The sequence below is a fragment of the Neofelis nebulosa genome, chromosome 16 (assembly GCF_028018385.1).
Source record: "Neofelis nebulosa isolate mNeoNeb1 chromosome 16, mNeoNeb1.pri, whole genome shotgun sequence".
Taxonomy (NCBI): domain Eukaryota; kingdom Metazoa; phylum Chordata; class Mammalia; order Carnivora; family Felidae; genus Neofelis; species Neofelis nebulosa.
This window is the reverse complement of record NC_080797.1, coordinates 63,532,059-63,549,506: the sequence shown is the minus strand read 5'-3', so window position 1 is coordinate 63,549,506 and position 17,448 is coordinate 63,532,059. Positions and strand designations below refer to the sequence as shown.

Here is a 17,448-nt window from a genome sequence, read left to right as displayed (position 1 = left end):
GTTGGACGCTCAACCAACTGAGCCACCAGGCGCTCCCCTATCTATATAACAAACTTGATATTACTGTTTAATATACTTAAAGTCCTCTCACACCCTAAGAAACACTGCCTTGGCAGTTTATTTTTGCCTCTCGTGGCCCTTGGTTTTTCTGACCCTATCACACAGTTATCTGGGGACTTGTTTTAGGCTTGTCCTGGTTGACCCCAAATGTGAGTACTTCGGGGACACAGATCCTGCCACCTCTCTCCTGGTGGCTACATACAGCATAATGTGCCATAAAAATATTTATCAAACCAAATGTTCCAATTAGTCGGTTGTATTAGCGTGGCCCCATTCTCCACCTGGTCCTTAGCCGCCACTGCTCAGCTTTCCACCAAAACACACATCCTTTCCGTCTACCGCCCCCAAATCGATCCCTGTACACTGGGTCTCTTGGAGGATGGCACAGACAGTGACTGTCGAGGCAGCACTGGGCGGGGACCCCTGGAGCAGCAGGACCTGGGCAACCCAAACCCGGAAAAGCAAGTCTCCGGTTAACCATTAAGCCATACTCTCCCGGCCCAGACACACACCCTGCCCTGGGAGTCAGCAAGCTTCTGGGAAAACCCCTGCATGAGCTGAGCCCCTGGCTCCAGGAAATACAAGTCGTCTTCCTGTCCCCTCGGAGCCAGAGACCCCAAAACACCTACCAGGAATGGAGAGGGGCTTCGCCGGGCCTGGCCCTGCTGGCGCCCCAGACAGGAGGAGGTCACTCTCCCTCCCACCACATGTTGTCAGGGGCGACCCCGAGGAAGATCTGAATCACTCAGACTTAAGTCAATAAGTGGCAGCTGCCGGGGAGGCCCCAGCTGCAGCCAAACCAAGGCCTGGATTCTCCCGAGCAGACGGAAGCCTGGACGAAGCCAGCCCACGGCCAGTTTGCTGGTGACCAACTTCCTGGACCACACAGTCTTTTCTAAAATTGAACAGACTCAGGCCACTTCCTGTCAGAGGGAGGCCTCCTTTGGGAATGTTTATGATCTTTTTGGTACTACTTTTGCAGTCTGGTCACTTTTATGAATTTCAAGGATTTTTTGTCGTTGTTAAAAAAGGGTACATTTCATGGAAAGGTATCCAAAATGTTCATTCTAGACAGTGGTCATGCATGAGACATGAGCACCTCACGACTTTGGGTGTGGTTCCCCAGGAAGAAGGCAAAGTGAGGAACAGAGAACTTAACCAACACTGTAAATGGAATGGCCTCCCAAATGGAGCTTGAGGAGGACAAGGATAACGGTGAGAGCCCCTGCGTAGCCGGGGACCGTTACGCACCGACGCCTGGCCAGAGTGAGAGAAGGAAGATGGCGAGGATCTCCTTTTTGACCTTTTCATGGTGCAAACAAGTTAATGACAGAAAAAAGTGTGGTGGTGGGAAGAAAAACACCACAGCTAGTAGCCTATCGCTCCTGGGGAGCAAAGGCAGATGCCACTCAAAGGGATGGATGGCCACAATCATGAGGAGGTTCTCAAACAGGGTTCCAAGGAGCCCTGGGGTGTCACATACCCCTTCGGGGCCGGGGATGTAGGATGGGGGGGAATATAGAGTGTGCGTTCCAACCCAACCCAGAGCAACATGGCTCTTGGCCCGCTTCATAGATTGATTAGACTTTCGGGGAGGGTTTCATTTCAAGAAAAGAACAGCTTGGCACCTGGGTGGCTCGGCTGGTTGAGCGTCTGACTTGGGCTCAGGTCATGATCTCGCGTTTGTGGGTTCGAGCCCCGCGTCGGGCTCTGTGCTAACGGCTCAGAGCCTGGAGCCTGCTTCAGATTCTGTGTTTCTCTCTCTCTCTGCCCCTCCCCTGCTCATGCTGTCTCTCTCTCTCTCTCAAAATAAAATAAAGCGTTAAAAAGAAAAAAGAAAAAAAAGAACAGAACAGCTGACAATGTTGAAAAAGGCTGATGTGTGACACTGGTGGTATCAAACAGGAGAAGGTGACATAAGTTGTCTCTGAGTTTGTGGGAAGCAGCTGCCACAAAGCCAGGTGTGCTGGGAACCAGCTGGTCCCACACCCGGAGTGTGGGCTCGGAGCTCAGGAAAAACGAAGGACAGGAGCCTTCTTTGCGGGTCCAGCCTGGCCACTTTGCCCCTCCCCTGGCCGAACCACAGGCTGGAAAGTGTAGGTGACACCAAGATCAAGCCATGCCCAGACGGGAGTCAAGATGCAGAAAGGAGATTCGAACCTCAACAGGCACAGGGTCAAACGTGGAGCCAGATTTGTGAGTCCTGTGACCAGAATTCCAGGACCGGAGGCCAAAAAGCCACGAGGAGTGGTGTCCGTTACTGTAGCCGATCTTGGGCAAAGACCTGGGACAATGCAGTGGCCAGAGGCTGGTTTCCACACGCTCCTAGCAGCTTGCTGCAGGCACAAGGCTGGCTTGGATGAACCAGACCCGAGGATGCGAAGAGGCCTGAGTGGGCATATTCCCCCCAAAGACAACAGGCACGTTATCGCGGTGCTACGCAGATGCGCCCTTGACTCCAGACAGCCGCGTGCCCGTGTGCAAAGGCAGAGGCTGGCCTGAGCAGACGTGTTGTTTGCCCAGCATTCCTGTCTTTGAGAATGAGTCCTCCTCCAGGCCAAGGAAACCATGCCCAGTCCTTCTCATGATGGTGATGGCGGGGGACGTAACAGGGGATAGGACACAGCCCCTCCTTCCCCTTCCTCAGGGCGAATGTGACTGGGGCCGACCGATTAGAATACCCCCTCCCCCCCTGGGCACAGTGACTGGCTCAGGACTGAGCGTATGACCCAGCCCTAGCCATTCCGGGTCCTCCGCCAGGGTTCTCACTAGAGTTACTAAGAAACATACTCTTGCCCTGTGCGAGGAAGCTGTGAGGACAGTGTTGGCTTGGAATGGTGGGTGGCCATCTCACCACCACTTGGAAACAGCCTGAGAATGAAACCAAGCCGAGCTGAGAAATGGACACAAATAACCTAAACGGCATCGTCAGTCACTGGATCCAGCCATACCTGAGTCACTATTTTGATTCCCAGGCTGCCAGGTCCACAGAGTCTCCTCTTTGCTTCAGGTAGTTTAAGCTGGGTCTTTGTTGGCTGTAATGAAGAGCCCTGAGTAAGGCACCTCTCCAGGAATGGGAAGGAACAGAAACACATACGCTAACTTGAGTGAACTTGGCATGTTAGCTGAAACGCCCTGGAAATGAACTTCCTGCTCCAGGGCTCAACTGCCCCCGTGGAGGTCCGTGCCAGCAGCGGAGACGCCAGGGCGGTGGCTGCTCCCCTTTGAAGTGCCCCGTGATCATTCCCAGGTCTGCTTGGGTTCCTCTGCAGCGTCCCCATGCCCAGAGGGAGCCCCTCCACAGTGGGCTTCTTCCACGGCCCCTGAATGGTATGGCAGCCTCCCTGGTGTCACCACGAGTGATCTTTTCCCCCGGCATCCACACAGACCGCTAAGGGAGGCTCACCGCCGTTCGCGCCCCGGGATACGTGAAGCTGGCCCAGGTCATCCCAGACCCCGGTTCATCTGCCAGGCTCTACGTCTGGGCTCAGGCTCCGCCGCTAACCACCCCAGGTCTGCCGGTCTTCGGGACCAGTACCACCAGAAGGAACGTGGCAAGGAAGCCTTGCATGCCAACTCAAGAACCTTCCACACGAACACGTGGGGAGTGTGAGCAGCCTCCGGCATCTCTGAATCCAGCATCATCCTGTGACGTGGGAATCACAAGCAGAAAGGCCCATTGGCTGCATCCTCTCACGCTCCAGTCCCAACCTCACCGGACGTTTAGATGTGAAAGTAGGTACCAAATTGTTCAGTGAGTCCGTATATGAGATTTGCAAGACGGAGGCCAAAAGGGATAAACTGAATGACTCATACATGAAAGACAGTAATTTGATAGATGATATACACAGGAAATAAAAGTTCCCTATGTAAGTGACTAAAAAAAAAACACCTAAAAAAGCTGAAGAGGGGGGAAATTAGGAAAATAAATCTGTTTCTGGAAAGTAAGAGCAATTAAAAAAAAGAAAACGTGCTACAAATACGATCAATACATATTCTATTTTAAACTGGAAAAGTATCGTGCAGTGACCCAGCTGGACAAAGCCCATCTGGAGAGCCAGGCCAGGCCAGCAGGGGGTGGCAGGCATGGCCAGGGCTCAGAGGAGGTCCTGGGCCCCCCAACGTGCCAGAGGGTGGCCCCCCAGGGTTGACAGGCACAGGGAGGCAGGATGTAAACCGAGACTGAAGAGTGAAGGCTGTTAGGTCCCCCCAGGGACTGCCTTCACCACTCCTGGGGCCGACTTGGCTAATTTCCCCAGCTTTCCTCCCACCTGCCCTGCCTGCCTGAGGTCCCTCCCACCCCATCCCTGCTCCAGCCACAAATCTGCCGCCACCCCCTCAGGAAGCCCGTGGGCACAGCCCCAGCAGCTGGCTCCCCATCTCCCCGCCACTGCCCTAACAGCACTGCCCCAAAGTAATTCTGGCCCCTTCTCGCCTCCAGCTCTGCCTCTCTGCCTTGGCTCCGGCTGCCCCCAGGGCCCCAGATGTCCCTCCCTGCATCCCTGCAAACACAGCGAATGGTGAGACACGACACCGAGCCTTCCTTGATCCTGTCCCTCTGGAAGCAGACTCTCCTCCCCTGAGGTCCCTTAGCTCCTCACCGTCCCCTCCCTTCAGAGCTGAGGACCTGCCCCCTGATGTTGGTATTCGTCCACGTCTTTACTTCCACCAGACAGTCCGCATCCGCTTCGTCTTGTGCCCTCTTTGTTCTTTCTTCCAGTCATTCCACAATTATGGACCGAGCGCCTTCTACGTGCCACACCTGTGCTGGCACTGGGGCCGAACAAGACAGACACCGGGACTCAAGGGCAACAAGGCCACCAAACAAATCAACACAAACGAATGGATCAGTCCAAGCTGTGATGGGGCCATGAGAGAAAGGTGCAGAGTGGGACAGTGTGTGAGCTCTGAACTAGAGGAGAAGTCGAGGAAGGCGTCTCTGAGGAAGTGACCGGCACCGGAGGGGAGAGGACAGTAGGTCAGGCACACTTTCTAGGCAGATAATAATAGGCATTTGCCAAATGTCTGAGGAACACATGAGTGACCGTAGTGAGTCACTCACTGTAGTGAGTCAGAAATTCCTAGTGTGCCCCTGTGTCCTTCCAGACACGTTTGTCCCCTCTTATCACACTGACGGGTCACTCCAGCTGGCACCGAGCAACTCTATCTCCGACGACGGACACACAAGACAGGTCCGCCTGTGTCACACCTGCAGAAGTGCTTGTCAAGACAACGTGGCTCTCTACTCAGAGTCCCCTCCTGACTCCCGACACTGCCATCACCCCCGGTGTGGTCATGGCAAGTGGGTTTCATCTGGCACGTCGACTCCAGATCACTGGTGATGGCTGCCCGGAGCACATGCTAGAAGGATGGAAAAGGGCCATGACTGATTAGTGACGTCTGCCACGGGAGCAGGAGCAGACAGCGACGGCAATGGCACCCGCGTCCCATATTTTCTTTGCCACCCGGGGTCCCGAAGATGACCACCCAGCCAAGAAATTTCCTTCAGATCTAATTGCCTGGAAAAGCACTTGGCATCTGGTATCCTTTTCCTTATAGATCACATGAACCATGCAAATAATATTATTTTCCTGCTTTGACTGCTCATTAGTTCAGAGAGAAATTTGTGGTTCGATGTAGCAAACTGTGTACAGGTCTATGGCCTGAGTATGTAGTCCGACTCTCTTCCTGGTTTTGACCTTCTAGTGAATCTGCATTTTTCCTGATCTTATTTTTATGGGTTTGTATTTAATTACAGACACATATACACAGATGTTGTGTATAAATAAAACATCCACATATAGGTCGGACATATAGTATCTACTTTATGCTTTTATTATAAATACCTACCTCTGTATTTCTTTTATATTCAAGATGTATAGAGAAAGCTCTAGTCTTGTAGGCATCTTGATTCCTTTATGGAACAAGATGGAGGCATAAGTGGAGAGATGGGTAGACGGCACACAGGAAAAACCAGGAAGGATGAAATAGAGTCTTTGCCTGAAAGGACTCAGGACACCGCCGTGCCCCGCCGTGAACACGGGCCGGGATCAGAGATGAGAAGCCCGGCTCTGTGTCCGAGCTCTGATCAGCAGTGACTGTACAGGAGAAGAACTACTCACACCCCCACCCCCACCCCGGGCAACCAGAGGTTTTACCAACTACTAAATGCACATAAAACAATCTGCCCCACTTGCTTCGCTTGGTTGTAACAGAAAGTAGATGGAAGGTTCGTGACTGCTAATCAGCGGTAAGCCCCCAGCTTATGCCGCTGACATCATTATCAGCACTGAAAACAACATTCTGGGCAACCAGCACCCAGCCGTAAGTAAGAAAACGCCACGCCGCATGGCTTCCTCTAAATGCCGCAGGAATTCAAAGAGAAAGGAGCCTCAGAGCCTCCATCTGCATGCAGTGTCCTTCCTCGTCCCCCCCCCCCCCCCCCCCCAGATGTCTGAGAGCAGTGCCTGCCTGAAGGACTTCAATTCCCTGCTTCTCACAGCAAGAGAAAAAGCGCCATCCAGATCGGTCACACTCCTTGGGGCTGGAAATGGCGGCGGCCGCCTCCCCCTGGCTGGAAGGGCCAGGGGCTCCAGGCCGCCACACATCAGGGAAAGAGCAGGGGCAGAGGCTGGAAACCGTGGGTGGGTCGGAGCCAGGTCGACAGCGGCCAACCCTCACACACGTCTCTGCCGACTGCACAGGCGTTTCCTGTCCCTTCCCGTCCCCAATCAGAGGCCCATTTATGCCACAATCACCAGGGTTTCAGGACACCTGAATCAGGGCCACTCATTTCAAACAGCAGGTGAAAGTGAGACAATGAAAATAACTCTGGTCCTTTTCAACCAGTTTGTCAGCAGGGCATGGGTTAGGACTTTCTTTTCTGGGGGAACTGACAGAATTCTCAAAGGTGGTAAGACTAATTCCAAATTCTAGAATGTTCTTTTCTGGGGGAACTGACAGAATTCTCAAAGGTGGTAAGACTAATTCCAAATTCTAGAATGTTCTGGGGGAACTGACAGAATTCTCAAAGGTGGTAAGACTAATTCCAAATTCTAGAATGTTCCCTGCCCGGTCAAGAGCTGAAAGTGAAGGCCAAAAGAGGAGAGGAGGCAGGCAGTCAGGGGGCTGTGTCTGCAAACCAGTTCAAGTGACAAAAGGTCTCATGTAGTTTTATTCCTGGAGGGGCAGACCAGTCCTAGGCAGTGAATCATCCAAGGCGGGGGTGGGGACATCCTGTCATAAGATAACCTGGCATCCCATCCAATGTCCCTTCTCTTCCCTGGCCTTCCCATAGCTGCCCAGCTGCCTTTAGAGGGACTGCAGAAGCCCAGTGTTTACACTGTGACCAGTCCCCTGGACCCAGCTGACCCCCCAGGGGTGCACCCAGCCCAAGCTGGCATGTTGAGGTCCTTCCTCTTGACAATCTGAGAAATGGGCTAAGAGACTCAAGTCTCAACTTAGCTGTTCTCTGGAACAATAAGATGTAAACCTAGGAGCTAATGGAGGGGCCATTTTCCACTTGTAGAGACACCCAGGAAAGAGAAGGGTGGTGTGCAGTGAGGGAAGCGAGAGATGACCTAGCGGCTAGCACAGACACGTGTCAGAGAAGGGGCTCTTGCATTTGTCTCTGGTCCGTGTGCTTGATTCAGACCTTCCAGGGGCCTGTGCTTCAGTGAGATACTCCAGTGCCCTGGCAAAAATTCCCGTTTTTGTTCAATGTCTACTGTTTGCCACCAGCTAGCCCTAGTCAGCCTGATTAATATGAGGCCCATTCCCTACCACACTCCCATTACGCAAGGAGATCTCAGCCGCTCTCTGGGTTGATTAAGAATACCCGGGGCAGGGCACCTGGGTGGCTCAGTCGGTTAGGCATCCAACTCTTGATTTCAGCTCAGGTCATGATCTCACAGTTCAAATAAGATAGAGCGTGGAGGGGCGCCTGGGTGGCTTGGTCGGTTAAGCGTCCGACTTCGGCTCAGGTCATGATCTCACAGTCCGTGAGTTCGAGCCCCGCGTTGGGCTCTGTGCTGACAGCACAGAGCCTGGAGCCTGTTTCGGATTCTGTGTCTCCCTCTCTCTCTCTGCCCCTCCCCTGTTCATGCTCTGTCTCTGTCTCAAAAATAAACGTTAAAAAAAAAAAAAAAAAAAAAGATAGAGCGTGGAGCCTGCCTGGGATTCTCTCTCCTCTCCCTCTGCCCCTCCCTCCGTCTCTCGCTCTCTCTCTCTCTCTTAAAAATAAACATTTAAAAAAAAACATTGGGGCGCCTGTGTGGCTCAGTCGGTTAAGCGTTGGACTTCGGCTCAGGTCATGATCTCATGGTTGGTGGGTTTAAGCCCCATGTCGGGCTCTATGCTGACAGCTCAGAGCCTGGAGCTTGCTTCAGATTCTATATCTCCCTCTCTCTCTGCCCCTCCTCTGCTCTCTCTCAAAAATAAATATACATTAAAAAATTAAAAAAAAAAAAAAAAACATCCAGGGGGATTCAAATCAGTGACCAGTGGAGAGGTTTCTGTGCCAGAAGGACCCAGGTCTGGCTCCATCTAGCCAGGGGACCCTGAACAATAACCTCCCTGAAATGCAGGTTCCTCCCAACTGGGCTACCGCAGATGCCTCCCCAGACCTACTGCTGACCCTCTCCAATCTGTTGTCACTGTGCAGCCCTGAAATGGAACTCCCTGTGCAAACCTGCCAGTGGCTTCCTACTGCTCTGATGATAAAACCCAAATCTTCCTCACTAACCCACCCCAGATCAGCAAGCACTCCCCATTCCCCCCTCCCCCCAGCCCCCAGGGACCGCTAATTCCCTTCTTTCTCTGTGGCTCTGCATACTCTAAACATTTCATATAAATGGCACCACATAATAGGTGGCCTTTTCTATTCTTTCATTTTTCTGTGCTCTAATCTTTATGATTTCTTTCCCTCTGCTTGCTTTGGATTGAGTTTCCTCTTCTTTTTCTAGTTTCTTAAGGTAGAAGGTTATTAATTTGAGGTCTTTCTTCTTTATTAATACAGGCATTTGTAACTACTAATTTCCTCCTAAGCACTGCTTCAGCTGCATACTGTTAAGTTTGGGTATGTTGCATTTTCCTTTTCATACATCTCGAAGTATTTTCAAAATTCTCCTGTGACTTCCTCTTTGACGCATCGGTTATTTAGGAGTGTTTGCTTTCCACATATTTGTGAATTTCCCCAATTCCCTTTTGTTACTGATTTCTAATTTCATTCCACTGCAGTCAGAGAACATACTTTGTAGGATTTCGATCCCTTGAAATTTAATGAGGCTTGTTTCATGACCCAGCATATGGTCTCTCCTGGAGCACACTTTACCCGCACCTGAGAAGAATGTGTATTCTGCTGTTGACGGGTGCAGCGCCGTACGGACGTCTGTGAGGTCTGCCTGGTTTCCAGTGTTGTTGAAGTCTCATGTTTCCTTGCTGATTCTGCCTGCCCCGTCCATCTATCACTGAAGGTGGAACCTTGGAGCGTCCAGTGATTACTGTCGAATTGTCTAGCTCTCCTCTCATTTCGGTTAGTTTCTGCTTCATGGATTTGGGGGGTCTGTTGTTAGGTGCATACATGTTTATGATTATTATGTTTTCCTGATTGATCAACCCCTTATTCACTACAAAATGTCCTTGTTTGCCTCTAGTAACTTTTTTTGTCTGAACTATTTTGCCTGCTGTCAGCAGAGCCACTTCAGCTCTTAGTTACTGCTTGCGTGGCATATCTTTTTCTACTCCTCTACTTTCCACTTATGTGTATCTTTGAATCTAAAGTGTGTCTCTTGTACACAGCATAGAGCTGGGGTTTTTTTTTTTCATTCTAGTAATCTCTTTTTATTGGAGTATTTACTCCACCTGCATTTAACATATTTACTGATAAGATTTATGCCGTTTTGCTATTTGTTTTCCTTTTCTTTTCTTTTTTTAATGTTTATTTATTTTTGAGAGACACATAGAGACAGAGTAGGAGCTGGGGAGGAGCAGAGAGAGAGGGAGATACAGAATCCGAAGCAGGCTCCAGGCTCCGAGCTGTCAGCACAGAGCCCGACACGGGGCTTGAACCCATGAGCCGAGAGATCATGACCTGAGCTGAAGTCAGACGCTTAACTGACTGAGCCACCCAGGTGCCCTACTATTTGTTTTCTATATGTCATAGTCTCTTTACTCCTACATTCTTGCATTAATGCCTTATAGGGACGTTCCAGCATGGCATTTTAGTTCTCTTTTATTACATATTTTTTAGTTATTTTCTTAGCGATTGTCCTGGAGATTACAACTGACATTTTAACTTAAAATGGCCCAGTTCTAATTAATGCCAAATTAATTTCAACATACACAAAAACTTCATTATAATATAGCTGTTTCCTCTCCTTTGTGCTGTTATTATCATACAAGTTACATCTTTGTATGTTATTACCCTGCCAACACCGTTTTGTAACCATTGCTTTATGCAGATGGAAGGAAGGAGTTACAAACAAAATCTATTTATGGCTTTAAAGGTGCTCCTGATCTCTTCCTGTGGACTTCAGTTCCTGTCTAGGGGCCTTTCATTTCAGCCTGAAGAACTCCCTCTAGCATTTCTTGTAGGGCAGGGCTGATAGCAACAAATTCAGTTTCCATTTATCTGGGATGTCTTAATTTCTCTTTCATCTCTGAAGGATAGATCTTTTCCTGGATACAGAATTCTTAGTTGATGGTCTTTTCTTTCCGCACTTTGACCGTCATCCCACTGCCTCCTGGTTTCCATGGCTTCTGATGAGAAGTCAGCAGTTAATCTTATTAAGGATCCTCTGGCTAATTAAGTTTTCCCCTTCATTTCTGAGCTCAACCATGTCTTCCTCTCTGGATGAGGTCAGGCCCTTTTATACCTACCCTCCTGTGCTCTTTACTTCTCCTTTGTAGTGATGATTACAGCTGTAATTAAATAATCCAGGACAGAAGTAGCTCTTTTGTGTCTGTTTCCACCACTAGAACATAATTCCACAAGACAAGAACCAGGCCTGCTTTGTTCACCACTCTATTCCCAGGGGCAGCACAGTGAGTGGCACACTATAGTCTTTCAAAAAAAAAAAAATTTCCTGAGCGAATGAGTGAAATTCATCCCCAAGTAGGCTGAATTATTGATGTCAATTCTTCACTCCCGGCGATAGGATGAGATAGCCACACTCCACCACGGCCTGATGGCGGGCAGCGTACTTCCCCGCCCCTTGGCTGGGGATTGACCACATGGCTTGGGATTGGCCAACGGGATGTCAGCGGATATGATGTGAGCAAAGGCTTGAACTGCGCTAGTGCAACTGAGCCTGCTCTCTTGCCTTCCTGCCTGTCACCGGGACACGAACGTGCCCTTGGTGGCCACTGGTCCAAGTGGGGTGAGAGACACACGGAACATGCCTAAACCCAACTCACAGCCTGAAGCCAGTAAGTCCCACTGAGAGCAGCTTAGGTCAGCCAAACCTCACCCAACCCGCAGATAGGTGAGGAGGAATTAACACTTACTGCCATATGCTGGTGGGTTTTGGGGTGGTTTGTTATGCAGCAACATTGTGGCAATAGATGACTGAGACATATGTCTTGGCAAGTCTGAAGAGCACAAGGAAGTCCTGGGGAAGCTCTTCCATCCGGTCCTTCATATGGCCCACCATCGGGTCTAAGCTGATTCTATGGCAGATCCACAGCCCTCCTCCAGACTTACAGAATGAACTGCCCAGAATTCTACCATCCCACAACTGGGATAATCACCTCTCGGAGCAGCCTCCCAGGGCAGCCCCGAGTGGCTGAGGCGCCTGGAGCAGTGCCGGGCACACAGCAATGCTTGATGAGAGTTAGTCTTTTCCTCCTCCACCCACTGTCCCACCAACCCCCAAGAGGCCTGACGGTGCCTCTCCACAGCCAGAAGAATCTGGTTTTTCTCTCTGCAGTGGGGCTACGGAGGGGGGTGCACCCTAACCTGTCCCAGGGACTGGCCCTTCTTGCTGCCTCAACCAATCCCCTGACTCAGGTACAGAGGAGAGGGCGGGGCACAGGCAGGCGGAGCACACCTCCTTACACTGTGACTCTGATTCCACGTATGATCTCAAATTATATTTATGTACTCAAGATGCATAACTGCCTCTTTCAAGGAGGGCTTGAGGCAGCTTGAGGGCTAAATGCAATAACAAATAAACAAGTCAGGGATCAAAGAGAACAGAAGCCAGGCAGAGAGCAGAGAGAGGAGATGCCACCTCAAATCTGATGATTAACCTGAGCCACACATCTGACTCAGCCTTGCAGCTGCAGAAACAGGGCGAGCATATGGGTCACGGATTCAAGATAAAATCAAAGCAGCAGCTCTCGTGTCTGAGCGTGAACCTCCCCCTGCAGGCAGCCCCGAGGCCTAGACACACCCGTGAGGCCAAATCGGGGAGGCGATCAATACTACCGATCGCGACAAGCACTGTCCACGTGCCAAGCACTGTCCTACGTGCTCGCTCAACACTTCTCATTTAGTCCTCGTCGCAAGGCGGAGACTCTCGTTACTCCCATTTTACAGGTGAGGAAACTGAGGTCCACAGAGGCAAAGCAACGTTTCAAGGCATTGAGACGTTCGAGGCGAGAGAGCATTGGAGGCAGGATGAAACCTGCAAGCCTCAACCCAGAGCCCAAGCCCTTCACCAGGAAGCGATCCCCTTCTGCTCTGCTCAGGTTGGCCCCACCCACATCCTCCAGACGCTGAGCACTTCTGGCTCTGGGCCAGCTTCAGGCGCCCCTCTTCTCTACTGAGGCCTCATCCCCTACACTTCCCTGGCCCAGCCTGTGTGTCAGGACCCCACGAGCGCCTGGTGAGCCTCCTGCAGAGAACCTGCCTGGATTCCCACCTGCCGCCTTACCTTCTTATCCCCACGAAACCTGCATTCCCAGCACTCACGCCCCCTTGCCACCTAGCCCTCCTTTGAGTGCAGCTCCTTCCGGGCTGCCTCAATGTGCTGTCCATCCCACGCGCCTCCCCCCCTTCCAACCGTAATGCTCTGAATCCACGTTCTTCATCTGTCAGCAGGGCTCGCCATCGACAGTGAAGCACGGTGAACCTGCTCTAGGGCAATGGCCCCTGGAGTGCAAACCTGCAGCCCCTGACTGGCTGCTTGGCCCATGCTCTGGACAGGTCTGCACAAAGTGAGGTTCGGGCCCAGCTGAGGTCCAGCTGGTCCCTTGGCCTGTCCTGTCTGCTCTGACCTCAGAGGGTGACCTGGATGCAAAGTGTCAATTCAGCGAAGGCAATTTAGATTCCACACAGGGCCTTCTTACTCCCAAGTTCCCTCCTTTGCCAAGTTATCCCCCGTCGCCCTGTCGAGGGTGACCCCGTTCATCGTACGACCCAAACCTGAAGATGGGCTTGTGGAAAGTCTGAGGCCATTCCGGCCCGTGACGTGCTTGTGTGCCACGAGAGGAGGCTGCTTATCGGAGGTGCTCCTCTTCCACCTGTTTGAAAATCATCGCAGTAAACTGAGCACACGAACACAAGACACTTCACATCCATTTGTTAGAAACTGCTGTCATCAACCATGTACACCGAAGGCCTGCTCTGTGTGATGCCCTCGTATGACGCTCGGCTTGCAAAAAGGTCTTTGGCAAACCCACCACGCCCACAACCACCTGCAGCTCTGGCCGAGCAAGATACTCAAAGTGGGGCGCCTGGGTGGCTCAGCCAGTTGAGCGTCCGACTTCGACTCAGTTGACGATCTTGTGGTTTGTAGGTTCAAGCCCTGCATCGGGCTCTGGGCTGACAGCTCAGAGCCTGGAGCCTGCTTCGGATTCTGTGTCTCCCCCTCTCTCTGCCCCTCCCCCACTCACACTCTGTCTCTCTTCCTCTCTCTCTCTCTCTCTCAAAAATAAACATTAAAAAAAAAAAAAGATACTCAAAGCAATTTAGTCACCTGTTCAGCAGTACCCTCAAGACAGGGAAAGAACCATGTCCTGTTTCTGCTGAGCTCAAGTCACAGGTGTAAGGGCCTAACAAGCCCGGAGACTGTGAGAAACTTCTTCGTGTGTAGGCCAGGGTCATCAGACCCCAAAGTGATGGCTTCTGCAAACAAGGAAAACCACCATCAGGGTTAGAACCGGTGGAAAGAGATCGCGACGGGAACCGGCTGTCCAGCAGGGCGGTGGGATGGAAACTGGGAAGATGCGGGCCACTGGGGTGGCTGCTCCCAGACACAGCAGGCTGGGCTGGTTTTCATCATCTGGGGTTAGACAGAATTTCACATTCATCTCTGACCTTTTCTTCACGAACTTCACCCATGGCACTTTCCCCTTGATCAAATACTCTCCCAGACCCTGACATTAATGAGGACAAGCACTGTGACAACCCAGATGCCAGTGGAAATTGGGTCATTTCCTGTCACTAATCCGTGGGATTCAATGACATTAAAAAAGAAACCAGAAGCGAATTCATTTCCTTTCTTACTTTTAAATGAGGCCCCACTTAGAGCAGAACGATTTGGATGTAGAGCCTTCTCAAGCAAACGGTCCCTGAGGGGTGGTGTGGAAGAACTCGGGGTCTGGCCCTCGTGTTGTGGTCACCACCCTGAATGGCCTCACCTTGCCCCCCCAGTGCTCTACATGGAGGAGCAAGAGAAATGAACCTGGTTTCCAAAAACGAAGTCCAGAAAATCATACACACTCCTACATTTCACCTGCTAAATTAAGCGTTCTCCATTAACGTTCCACTGGGGATGGAGAGAAAATTGTTGCAAAATTGCAAACTAAATTTAAAGTTAGAGGGGAAAAAAAAAACCAACAAGTCACTAAACTCAAATGTTTGAAGCAGCTTTGTAACCAACTTTTAAATTAGAGATAAAGTGACTACCTGTTGGAGAGCTCACCTTGTCAGCCCAGGAATCCAAGGGTTCAAAAGGGATCGTGTAAAAACTCAGGGATTGGTTAAAGGCAGATTCTACTGCTAAGATGATGCTAGCAATATGAGGGACACAATCCACTAAAAGGTGGGGGCTAATGGTCTGGCATGCTGTACCCACCGGAAGTCTGTGGTTGTGAGCAACAGAAGCCAGGTCTGGCTGACGTGAAAGGATGTGTGTGCTTTTCTGAATGGACCTTATTCTTAAAAAAAAAAAAAAAAAAAAAAAGTTAGGCCTAACCTATGACCCAGCAATTCCACTCTTAACAGAAGTAAGACATGTAAGAGAAAATATATGTAAGGGCACCTGGGTGGCTCAGTCGGTTAAGCGTCCAACTCTTGATTTCGGCTCAGGTCATGATTTCATGGTTCGTGAGATCGAGCCCCACATCGGGCTCTGCGCTAACAGGGTGAAGTCTGCTTGGGATTCTCTGTCTCCCTCTCTCTCTGCCCCTCTCCCACTTACACGCTGTCTCTCAAAAATAAACATTGAAAAAAAAATTTTAATAAATAAAAATTAAAAATAAATAAACTTTAATTGCTTCTCAGCCTTTTGGCTAAGATCAAGTGTAAAAATAAATAGACTTTAAATAAATCAATAAGTAAAAATAAAATTTGGAATCCAGTGTGATTCAATTGATAAAACTTTGAACGCATACAAAAGGCAAACAATGTATTGTTTAAGGACATAAACCCATATGGGAAAGCTATAAAGGACAGAAGGTTAATAACTGTAACAAAATCCAGGTTAGTGCATCCCCAGGCGGTAGGGAAAGAGGGAGATCCATTTAAGGAGAGGTGTAAAAGCAATTTCTAAAGGTGTTCTATTTCTTAAGCTGGCTAGGCATATGTCTGCTTTATTATTCTTATTTAAACTGTAAAAAAAATGTTTTATGTGCTCTTTTATACGTCCATTTCACAATAATTAAAAAATTTTTTTCTCATGTTTACTTTTTGAGAGAAAGTGAGACAGAGCGCAAGCGGGAGAGGGGCAGAGAGAGAGGGAGACCCAGAATCCAAAGCAGGCTCCTGGCTGTGAGCTGTCCACACAGAGCCCCACAACGGGGCTTGAACTCAAGAACCGTGAGATCATGACCTGAGCCAAAGTCGGATGCTTAACCGACTGAACCACCCACATGCCCCTCACAATAATTTTTTAATAACTTCTTATATTCCAACATATCCAGGTGAAAATAAAATGTTTATAAAAAAAAAGATCCTATTCCCAAGCAACAAAAAACATAAACCACCTAGGAACAAACTAAAGAAGAAATGTTTACAGTCTTCATAAAGAAATCTATGAAACTTTACTGCATGCTACAAAAGAAGAGATGACTGGAAAGAAAGCATAAATAAATACAGGACAGACCATATTTCTAGATAGGAAAACTCGATGCAGTTATTATTTTATACAATTTAATATAATTCCAAATTTGAGTCTCTTGATATTTGTAGAAAAACAATGAAATGATTATAAATTTCATACAGAATGAATAAACAGGCAAGCATAGCCAAGCAAATTTCAACAAAGAATCTGCACTACCGGATGTTAAAAATTTTTTTTTAAATAATTTAAAAAATTATTTTAATTTTTAAAATTAAATTAATTGGTGGCACCTTGGTGGCTCAATCCATTAAGTGTCTTCAGCTCAGGTCATGATCTCATGGTATGTGAGTGTGAGCCCCAAGTCTGGCTCTGTGCCTGGAGCCTCCTTCGGATTCTATGCCTCCCTCTCTCTGCCCCTCCCCTGCTTGCACTCTGTCTCTCTCTCTCTCAAAAATAAATAAACATTAAAAAAATTTTTTTAACAAATAAAAATAAAAAATGTAATCGTAGAGGAAAAAGAGACAGGTCATGGAAGAAACAGAAAGCCTGGAAGCTTACACGTTTGTGCACTATAATAAAGCCCCCATCCGGAGGAGGGGGAAGGATACCTAGGGTCCAAAACCAAAATCTATAACCTAGTCACGCCTAGCTCCTAGTAACACCTTTCTGGAACCAGGAAGCTAAGGGATAAGAGAGGGAGAATCTCACTGTTTGTCTTTTGTATCTTTTGAATTTTGCAGGGTTTTTTTTAAGTTTTTATTTTCATTCCGGTTAGTTAACACATAGTATAATATTAGTTTCAGGTGTGCAATTGTATCTGTTGAACAACAGGATCGTAACATATACTCAAAAAATCCACTTAAACTTAAAATATAGCCGGTGGGAAAAGAAATTAAATGGAAAGAACTGGCGACAGTTTGTAAAGAGATAAAATCAGGGTCTTATCTTACATGATAAACCAAAATAAGTTTCGATTGGATTAGAGTTGAACGTAAAAGAGAGCGGTGAATGGAAAAGCAGACACCAAATAAAGAACCAGAAGAAAATACAGGTGGATATTTATCTGACCTTGGGGTGGGGAAGTCCTTGCGAACCCTCAAGCAGAGGAAGAAATCATAAATGAAAGGACTTAGCCACAGTTATCAGTCAGCTAGGCTGCCTT

The 17,448-nt window shown here is 49.1% G+C and overlaps 1 protein-coding gene across 1 annotated transcript in view; it reads right to left on the bottom strand.

Annotated features, from left to right (window-relative positions):
- RPH3AL (rabphilin 3A like (without C2 domains)) overlaps positions 1–14,631 on the bottom strand; it is a 137,307-nt gene extending 122,676 nt beyond the window's left edge. The window contains 2 exon segments of the mRNA XM_058702946.1: positions 13,427–13,524; positions 13,980–14,631. Coding sequence (XP_058558929.1) covers positions 13,427–13,524; positions 13,980–14,107 — 226 coding nt within the window. The 5' untranslated portion in view covers positions 14,108–14,631.
- Positions 14,632–17,448: the final 2,817 nt, after the last annotated feature.